The sequence below is a fragment of the Plasmodium gonderi genome (assembly GCF_002157705.1).
Source record: "Plasmodium gonderi DNA, contig: Chr11, whole genome shotgun sequence".
NCBI classification, from domain to species: domain Eukaryota; phylum Apicomplexa; class Aconoidasida; order Haemosporida; family Plasmodiidae; genus Plasmodium; species Plasmodium gonderi.
This window is the reverse complement of record NW_021628936.1, coordinates 802,772-814,073: the sequence shown is the minus strand read 5'-3', so window position 1 is coordinate 814,073 and position 11,302 is coordinate 802,772. Positions and strand designations below refer to the sequence as shown.

General features: G+C 28.3%; 2 protein-coding genes across 2 annotated transcripts; one reads left to right on the top strand and one right to left on the bottom strand.

Moving 5' to 3' along the window:
* Positions 1-2,488: 2,488 nt before the first annotated feature.
* PGO_111770 (hypothetical protein, conserved) lies at positions 2,489-3,634 on the bottom strand (the record flags this gene model as incomplete). Its single annotated transcript, XM_028688515.1, has 1 exon — positions 2,489-3,634. The coding sequence occupies one exon, from the start codon at positions 3,632-3,634 to the stop codon at positions 2,489-2,491; it is 1,146 nt and encodes a 381-aa protein (XP_028544316.1).
* Positions 3,635-6,605: 2,971 nt separating this feature from the next.
* PGO_111760 (microtubule-associated protein ytm1 homologue) lies at positions 6,606-8,252 on the top strand (the record flags this gene model as incomplete). The annotated part of the gene is made up of 1 exon (XM_028688514.1): positions 6,606-8,252. The coding sequence occupies one exon, from the start codon at positions 6,606-6,608 to the stop codon at positions 8,250-8,252; it is 1,647 nt and encodes a 548-aa protein (XP_028544315.1).
* Between the last annotated feature and the right edge of the window lie 3,050 nt (positions 8,253-11,302).

Here is an 11,302-nt window from a genome sequence, read left to right as displayed (position 1 = left end):
CCTTTTTTTCCTTACTTTTTCATTATTATTCCAAAACAAAAAAAAAAAAAAAAAAAAAAAAAAACAATTCCTAAATTTTAGAAAACGACGTCCTTTAAAATGACATGTTTATTTTCAAAAAAAATTTATGGGAAAAAAAAAAAAAAAAGGAAATACAAGGGGGATAAAATGCGAAATGTGGATAGGGTGTGCAAAATCGAAAACAAAAAGACACGGCGCTTTTATATGTATTCCTTCTCTAAAAGAACGTATTTATAAATAGGGTGAAGAAAAGTACAACTCTGTTCATACATAAATAATGATGTGGATAAATTAGGGTATCTTCTAAAAGGTATAAATACATGTGTTTACTGTGAAATATTTTGCCTACTTATTTTTATAAATTGAAAAAGCAAAATATGTGCACTGTAAAAAAAATAAAAATTACAAGTATTTTATTCTCTTTTGATTCAAAGCATTTTTTTTTTTTTTTTTTCTTTGAGCATAGTATTCATTTAAAAAACAAGAATTCATTTATATCTCATATATAAGAAGGATTCCAGTTAGGTTAATGGTAATACATGAGCTTAAGAAGTTTCATTTACATGTTTTCAGCAATAGTGTTATAAAAGTGTGAAAAATGAATTCATTCTTCTTAACACATTTTTATTACCATTTTATTACTAAGCCTTTTGCATTTATTTCCAAAATTTTACACTTGATGTATGAAAAAAGAAAAAAAGAATGTGCTTTTTCCATTTTTTTTTCTCCTCTCATTTCAAAAAGGAAGAAGTATGACAAATCTTTACCAATTATTCCTGTAACTAAAAACTTTAAAGTTTCTCTTTTTCACAAAATTTTTTTTTTTTTTTACGTAAGTATATTTACGAAAATACACTTCTTTCAACACATCGAGAAAGGGTTTTCCGAATAGGTGCTAATTATTGCTACATATATAGTGCAATTAAAATTTAATTTGAGCATCCTTTTAATACATAAAAAAGCAAACAAATAGTTTCATAACAGCGTACATAATTATGTATAAAATTTCGTACATGCCTATCTTTTTCAGAACATACCGTTAATACGCATTAAAATGAGACATCTCTGCAAGTTACATATTACGAAGGATGAAAAAAAATGAAAAGTAGGTTGAGTTGTCATAGGAGCTAATTTAAATTAGCGAAGTAAAATTTTCATCCATTTTTTAATTTTTACTTTTCTTTTATTCTGAAATGGTTTTACTTATAGGAGTAATGACGAATGCAAAATAGATACTGACCCAATGTATATACACACTCAATAGAGAATGGTTATACTGATATGGAACATATCTCTTTTGCGAACAAATGATCGAGGGACATTTGTTCTTTTCTTTTCCATTTTGATATACCTTACATTAGAGTGAAACTTGCATTATTTATTTTTATTTTATTTTATTTATTTATTTTGTTTTTTTAAATAAAGCAAAGCATGTTGAATTGTCCAAGGTGTGTGTTCAAAAAAGGAAAATTATTTAAATAGGCAAAAAATAAAAAACAAAGGTTTACATATTTATAAAAAGTTATAAATATCTTGTGGTGAAATGAGACATGCCAAAAGCATGATACAAATAAAACTAAAAAAATAATTACAAGTTTATAATACACAAAACATGTTAAACCGAGGCAAGGAAAATGTGGCAAATGCGCAATCACATAAAAAAATCCAATGTAAGAAAAAATCAAAAGCGGTATGAGTTGGAGTAAAAAACATACTCACAACAAATTGTAAAGTTTATTCTAAAGAAAATGAAGTAGTGAATACATAAAACTGAAAAAATAATAATGATAATAATAATAATACGAGGAAGGAGAAGAAAAATAATAATAAACTATAACAAAGCAGAATATTACGATCTAGAAGACGGCATGGAAAAAAAAAAAAAAAGAAACATGTGTGGGAAAATAATAAAAACGCTTTTCATCAAATATGCTGGTAATAATACTAATCTTTTCTTATGTTTTGTTTCATCTCTATATTGCTAATAGGAAAAATAAAATAAAATAATGAGTAGGCAAAAAGTTACAAAGGGAGAAACAATTTTGATCAAATAGTAAAAAAGCTATGAACAGATGGCAAAAAATTACGAATTGATGGCAAAAAATTACAAATTGATAGCAAAAAATTACAAATTGATAGCAAAAACTTCTTTACATAAACAAGACGCGGTAGACGCGGGGCACTAAAAAAAATAAGGTATACTATCGCTTATGACGTTTACTTATTTTTTTTAATTCTGTGGGGTTCATTGCATATTTAAGATCCATATAAGGGATAAAAATTTCCGTCGCTTTCATTGTAATTCATAAAATTTTTGAGGAAGCACGGACGAGCATGCATAGGTATATCTATCTGCACATTTGCACTTGCATATATATATGGATAGAAACACGAGTTGCTCACGATTTCCGCTATTACAACATTAACAAGTAAGGAATAAGCTCACACCATGTCATAAATAAGAACATCACAACTTTGCTAACTTAACTTTCTCTGATTTCACAAAATAATTACTCGAATCGGTAAGGTAATATTTCTTAACACATATTACTAAGATATACAGTAGGAACGAAATCAGTAGGGAAACAAAAAAGAATAAAAAGTATTTATATTCATAATTTATTAATTTAAAATCTATCAAGTAATTGTAATCAGTGGATGGAAAAATGTAATGGCCATATCCTTTTCTTAAATTATCGGCCATTGTGGGTTTCTGGTTTTCAGAATTATCCTTAAAAAGGTTGTATTTGTCGTCCTTCTCATTTTCTATATCTGTTGCCTTTAAGTTGTATTTGTTGTGAGCAGTACCATCGTGATTATTATTGCTGGTGGAGACACTAAAGCTGCTTGAATTACCAGCTGCATTGCTTCCCTTATCCTTTTCTAAAAATAAATGATCCTGGTTGTTGTATGGTTTATTCTTTATTTTGTGCAATTTTTGCATTATATTTTCGTAGTAACTTAAAATATTTAAACACTTGTTACTTAAATGATAAAAGTTCTTTTTCAAGCATTTGTACACTTTTGAAAATTTTGAGTAGTCCATACAATATAGCAGAAAATCATCAACACAAGAATATAATAATGAATTGCTTAATGATTTTTTACAACTATCTGATAATTTATTTTTTTTTAAAGTTATACATGTTAACACATCCCTATCACAGTTGTTATTTTTTATGTCATCTTCACAACCTTTTATTGCTTGTGTTTGACTTAGGTGATTCGTAACCGTATTATCAATGTCAGCATCATATATATTTATCAAATCTAAGAAGTTATTAACATCATTGCTATTATTACTTACTGTTTCGTTTGGAATGTCTAATGGATAAATTGAAAAATTGGATGGGATAATTTGAGATAACATACTTGTTAGCAAAACAATATCATCTACTGTTGAATCATTTCTTTTCCTTCTTTTATTTGATTTATTATTCTCATTAAATGTTAAATGGTTGCTCATATATGACAGTTCTGTTTTCAGCATGTTATCAAACATGTTATCGCTTAATAGAGTTATATCAACATATGAGCTCTTTACTGGCTTCCGATATAGCAATAGTAGAGTATACATAACAGGAGAAAAACATATTTTAGTTATTTTTTTCATTTCTCACACTTGGGGTGTCTATTTATTATTTTTCTTCTATTGGTGAGTGGTCGTAAGGAACCTGGACTCGCAAATATTGGCAACTAGGGCTGTAGTAAATAAGAATCCTCGTGCACACGTGTGCGTGTATACACTTGTTAGCGTACACTTGTATGTCTATGTGTACATATACGTATATGAGCACTTGTATGGGTACATATCTATGCGCAATAGTAAAATTAAAAAAAAAAAGTGACAAATACCACAGAGATGCCTTGTTAAAAAAAAAAAAAAAAAAAAAAAATTCAGCTCCAAAAAAATACATTGGTTGATATTTTGAAAGAAATATTAATTAACAGGTCATGTTTCACAGGCAATATATGATTTGGTGCAAAAGTAGAATGTATTATATGAATTACTTGGACGTGAAGCATCTCTTGAAAACTGCAAATTGTGTTTATTGTTTGTCGCACATATTATACATGTTCATGTAAATTTACATATAGGGGTGTAAGTATTGTGTGCGCATATGTGTGTGTGTGTGGAAAGAGCTGGAAATGTGTATAGTTAATTGGAAAGATAATTAATTTGAAAAAGGAAAAAAAAAAAAGAAGAAAGGATTAACATTTATATAGGCATTAATTCATGTTGATATTCATATTAATATGAATGTGCTACGAATGTAATGTTAATTTTCTTTAACGGGCGAGTAAACATGTAATGTAAAATTCAATGTATGCTAAGCGTGGGCATGTAGCGAAATTGTCGAAAGATTAGTCATCACCTCCTGTTTGAGAATGAAATTATTTTTTTCATTGAACCAGTAAAGAAAAAATGGATTCGAAAAGAAAACGCGTGCAAATAAAATTCGAATGAAAATAAATTTTATTTCCTTTTTTGTACAAAATGGACAGGTAAACCATTCTCATCATATAATACCTTTTCCTTCTGTAATTTCCATTATTTTCCCTTGAGTACTGATGTGTAATTTGAAGTTATAGGGGCAAGCATAAAAGGGAAATAAGAATGAAAAAAAAAAAAAAATATTTATTGTGCCCCTTCATATTTTTTTGGACACAGGGAAAAAATATATATCTATTTGCGCAGTCTTTTTTCATTCCACCTATTATAATTATAACACATAAACATTACTGATATTTGCACAAAAAAAGGTTGAAATTCAGAAAAATATAGACCATGTGCTAAGGGGAAAAAAAAAAAAAAAGTAAAATAAATGAAATATTTTATTCGTTACTTTTTTTTTCTTCTTTTTGCTACACAGAAAAAGTGTGACAATTTGTTCATGAATGGAAACCCAAAATATTTTTTTCAGCCATCAAGGGGGAAATATAAATACGTATAATTTGATGAGCAAATGTTGTGTTGTTTTATGAGTACTCAAATGTCATTTTAAGCAAAATGAAAAAAGGAAGATGAGATGCACGCAAAGGGGCTTATTATTTGTGGTACATGGAGCTTGTACTTGCGTTTTTATTTGTTTTTTTATCTGTGTTCATATATTTTGTATATTTGTTAGCTTTCATAATTGAGATGACTTGTAAACCCTTAAAACGTGTCACATCCCATGTTAGCATGATTAGTGAAAATTATGGTAAACATTGATATAAATTGTTATATGTGGAATAAAATCTTATGTCTGTTACACATGGCCACATGGATTGTTTCATATGCGTTTTCTTTTTTAAAACAATATATGTGTGGGATTTTAAATTGCAAAATAGATAGCTACAAAATAATAGTAGTTCCGAGTTACCTAAATAGTTGCCATTTTGTTTTTCCACTTTTTATGGCTTTCCTATTTGCAATAATGAACGTGTCATTAATCTCCTTTATATGACACTAACATTTCAACATTAAATATGCAAAAATATATACACTACCGTATGAATATGCGAGTACATGCTATACAAGTTCGTAATTATGTATACATATATATGTGTGCAACACGTAATTACAAGAACTGACACCACATTGAGTCTATGTTTGAGCATCCCAGGCCTTGAATCCCCGTCATCACAGTGGGTATATATTATTCATAGAAAAATATTTTAAATTTGGAACTATTTGTAAAAAACCAAATAACACATGTAATGCCATATCTGCAAGTTGACCTTGCCGCTGAATGAAGCTAGCTTTTTCCTGTTGATATATAGATGGGTTTATAACTACAATTTATTTATCATAAGAATGTAAGTATATCGTTTGCGTACAGTTGCTGAACACTATCTTAGTTATGCTCACGTTTTATGGCACATGAATAAAAAATATGGGAAAAAGCCAAAGTAAAATAAAATATAAAAACAAATTTGGTATTTATGATACTATAATAAAGAATTAATTCAAAACACTGTAACATTAGTAGTATTAACTTTTTTTTTATTCCGTATTCAATCACAAATGATAATTTTTTATTTCTTTTTAAAATAAAATGACATCCTATATTATTACCCGCGTTGCTTGCACTACGGTGTTATTTTATGTATATTATAAAAGGACAAGAGGGGGCAAAATGGTTAAAAAAAAAAAAAAATGAAGAGATATGTGTATATAGTAAAGCAAAAAGGTGTTGCTGCAGTTTTCATAAAAAATAAGGGGGAAAAAAAATAAATAAAATAAAATAATGAAAAATGCAATAGAATTTTGGAACTAATTTTTTTTTTTGCAAGCCGAAAATAGGAAAAATGTAATTATACATATAAATAATATTTTGTTAAAAAGGTATGCATGCTATTGTGGTGAAGAATAAAGTTTGTAACATTTACATTTTCCAAAAATTTACAGCGCTGCTATTATGTTTAAGGAAAGAAAGGTAGCATGTCGTATCATATGCAGAAAAAAATAAATCTCTTTTTTTTTTTTTTTTTTTTTTTTTTTTCTGTTATTCCCACCTGTATTCCCCTTATCACTACTACAATAGGAAAAAAAGAAACTCCATGCGTTGATAGGAAAATTATAAAATAAATTACTAATAATGAAAAGATCTGGGAATAAAAAAAGGGGAGATGGCAGTAACAAACTGGGGAAAATGAAAAACCACGTTTCTGAAGATGATGAAGTGAAAGATAGCGACTCTGCCAGTGATGAAGTGAAAGATAGCGACTCTGCCAGTGATGGAGTGAAAGATAGCGACTCTGCCAGTGATGAAGTGAAAGATAGCGACTCTGCCAGTGATGAAGTGAAAGATAGCGACTCTGCCAGTGATGAAGTGAAAGATAGCGACTCTGCCAGTGATGAAGTGGAAGATAGCGACTCTGCCAGTGATGGAGTGAAAGATAGCGACTCTGAGAGTGATAAAGTGTCAGAGAGCTATGTTAATAATTTATCAGAAAATGAAGAGATTAGTCTAGCCGATAAACAGATACAGGTATATTTCGTGTCAAACATGCCCAATGAAAAGTACAAAATGGAAGACACTATTTACACAGTTCCAATTAGTTTTAAAAGAATTGACTTGTCAAGAATGATAAAACAGTTATTGGATATAAAAGAAAATGTCTCCTTTGAATTTTTAATAAATAAAAAAATTTTAAGATCATCTATAGAAGAATTTTTACGAATTAACAATATCCTATCTGAAGACGTCATACAGATAGAATATACTCTTTCTATAACGAAAAAAGAAAGCGCACACATTGACAAAATTTCCGAATGGATTTCTAAATTAATTATAATTGAAAATAAACTATATTGTAGTACCTTCGAAGGAAACTTATTGTGTTATGACTTGTCTAATTTTTATAAAATAGATGAAAAGAGAGTATCTGATATGTCCATATTTTCATTTAATATATGTAAAAATGAGAAATTAATTAATGATGATGCAAATTACAATGAATCTATTATTGGACAGTCCAATGGTACTCTAAAGGCATTTTTAAATGAAGAGATAAATCAAAAAATAATAACAAAGGGTGAATTGTATTTAGGTAATCATGACAATATGGTTAAATCTATAGCATTCAATAAAAACGGATCATTAATTATAAGTGGAGGAGCAGATAATAAAATAAACCTGTATGATAATTATGAAATTATAGAAAAATTAAAAGAATATAAATGTGAAAATAATACAAATAAAAGAAAAATGAAAAATATAGTAACGCCAAAAAAGTGTGTACATAAAGAAGAAGGAGTTATAACAGACTTGACCTTTTTTGATGATAGCCGTTTTTTATGTACAGGCTTAGAAAAAAATATAAAAATTTATGATGCAAATACAGGAGATATATTTTCATCTTTTCCATATAACAAAGCAATCATATGTAGTAACATTTTGAATGATAATATATTTATAACAGCAGATGAACAATCTGTTATTAAATTATTTGATGTAAGATGTTTAAAGGAAAAGCCAGCTATATCTCTAAACGAGCATAAGTATTATTTCCATGACAAAATAATAACATCCCTTGCAGGGAACAAAAATGAAATTCATTTTTTATCATCATCGCATGATGGATACACAAATATATACGATATAAGACTAAACAAATTACCTGTATATACAATTGAGAGTGAAGACAAGTCGAAAGTTCTTTCAAGTACGTGGTTTTACAAGGAAGATCATAATTCTGTCATAAATGCGAACGAACAAAATTTGACAATACATAATTTTTAATTTTCAAAGCATGATAATATATTTGTGTGTTCGTAGTGGGATGTATCACACTCCCTGGCTTTATACGCGTTTGTATCTCTCCTTCAGGGGGGGGGATATATATAGATGTCGAGATATGCAATTACGAATATGTGCAAATATGTCGACATATATATGAGAATATATATCCGCTGTTTTACATTAATTATCACATGAATTATTCTTCCAAAGTGTAAAAGAAGTATGTATGTGTGCGTGTATACATTTCTTTAATACCTGTCTCAAAATAACACTTGTTTACGCCTACACAATTTACGGATAAACCTATAATATATTGTTCATATAAAAAAACATCTAATAGACGAAGAGAAGGTGTGTGCTAATTTTTTAACCATTAGTTTTTTGTGAACAGAATTTCTTCCTTTTTTTCAACTTATAGTATGCAGTTACGAATGTGCCATGCTTGGATGTACGTTCATTTTTCTTATCATAAATATCGTTATGCATTTATTTAACCCAATCATTTCCCCTCAAATTTTTGTCTTTTTCAAAATTTCCCTATTTATGACATCAAGATATGCGAGTTTTTATAGAAAAATATATGTTTTTTATATGTTCCTCTAAATAGTCTTTAAAATGTTGTGCTACTCATAAAATTTAATATATGGGGTTTCATGTATAGTTGAATAGAATGTTGTAATTAACTGGTGCAGCCGTCTTCTATTTCTTTCCAAGAGTATAGGGGAAGTTTTTTTTTTTTTTTTTTTCAATTTTTTTTCTATTTGTTTTCATTTTTTTTTCAATTTTTTTTTTTTTTTTTGTTATTATTTACCCTTTCGTTAAATATCAAAACTTCGAAGATCGAATTTTTGAAGGCAGAGAGGATTTTTTTTTCTTTTTTTTGAAAGATAAAGAATAACATTTAGAGTAAAACATTTTTGACATACTGCAGTATGGGGGAGACCAGTATATATTTTTCTTTAATTAATATGTATAATAATAACAAAATGGGATGAACTTTTATGTTCCCTTTTGTTGCCTTTTCTTTTCGTTTTGTTAATCTTTGGGTAAAATTATGTCCAGGGGGATACTTTTTGCTTGTGTGCTCGAGCGTACATTGAATAGGCAAAGAGAAACGGGGATTGTTATCTGTTCACGTTCGAATATGCTATGTATATATATAGATATATATACATGCATACATACATTTGAACTCTTAAATAGCATCAAAGGAAATCCATGCAGACTTTTTTTTACGTAATGATGTTTCCTTAAAAATTAAAAGGAATGATGGGTTTTTTTCTTTGTTCTTTTTTTTCAATAATTTATTCGAATTTGTTGTATGTAAAATATTTATGAGCACGATATTTTCCTAGGGATGTTTTCACAAGACACGGAAAAAAAAAACTCGAATGTTTTCCTAATATTGTGTTGCACAGAAACCACATATATATAGACGTACATATGAAATATAAGCAAAACCTTCTTAGAAATACGTGCAATGCGGGTACAATTCACATGCCCATAAATTCTGGCTTATTAAATGGGGTGACAGAGAAAGGGGAACATTTCAAAAAGTGTGCATATAAAAGTTTTGTTAGTGTAATTCACTCTTTGTCCATTTTAATTTTCTCGCATGCATAAGCAAAAGTATATATATATGTGGTGTATACCTATGTCCCATGTGTGACGAGGATATATACATACTGCCTGTATCCACAACCAAGCTATCCTTTTTGGGTAACTTAATAAAGTTTACTTCTTCCTATACTGCCCTTCTACCCTGTAGCACGGGTAACAAATGACAATGAGTGGAAAAATTCCTCTCGGTATACATGTAGGACAAGCACATATCAGTAACATATTATTCAACGTTAAAGAGCCATAACCTTTTCAATAGAATAACTTTCATTGAGACATTTCTGCTGTTGCATAAAAAGTAGGAAAATGAAATGTTCATCACTAAAGTAGGGGATATATATACCTTTTTACAATTTATGGGAATAAAGGAATCTCACTTGGTTAATGTTAAATACTCCTTTTGAACTGAAGCGTAATACCATTGTACACTCTGCGATAGTATATAATGTATAACGCAGCAGTAGGAATATAGGGGATATACAAAAGTAATATGTGCTGCATATTAATTTCACCTGTATCATGAAATGGTAAATAAATTATTGTGTTACCTTTTTTTTTTTTTTTTTCCTAATTTTCTGTTTGTTTTATTTTTTAGCTTTTTTTTTTTTTTTTTTTTTTTTTTTTTTTTTTTTTTTTTTTTTTTTTTTTTTTTTTTTTTTTTTTTTTTTTTTTTTTTTTTCCTTTCATGCTTTGTCCCATTTGGTTTTTTCATCATTCATTTATTTTTCTTTCGCTTTTTTTTTCCTGCCCCCTTGCCTCTTTTTTGCTTTTCCTTCTATAACACGTTACCAAAATGTAATAGTGCTTCAAATTAGAAAATTGAACAAATGCATACACTTTTTAGTGGCAAAGGACAAAAGAAAACTTTGGGATGCACACACATATTATTGCATATATAAATAAATAATAAAAAAAAAAAAAAAAAAAAAAAAAAACATAAAGAATATTTACGAAGGTACCAATTTATAAATATTTGTTATTACATTTTTGTGATGTAAAATTAATTGACAAAAATTGGAAACGTACTTGAGAAAAAAAAAAATAAAATAAAGATTCAAATAGGATGAATGAAGGAATTCAGAAAATGATGAAAGATAAAAAAAAAAAAAAAAAATAACAGTTCATAACAAATCATGATAAATCATAACAAATAATGACACATCATAACAAATAATGACACATCATAAGAAGTCGTAATATACATCACACATATCCTTATCATATTAAAATATACCATGTCAAATCTCAAAACATACCAGATCCATATATCTCAAAATTTCACATGTAAACCGTAAGATAATAATACCCCATATACATATATCACCACACCATAGCAACGTCCAAGAAGCAATCTCAATCGAAACAGAAACATAGGAATAAAGAGTGCTACTTTAAATAATGCGATATATGAATTAAATGTTGAAACATTT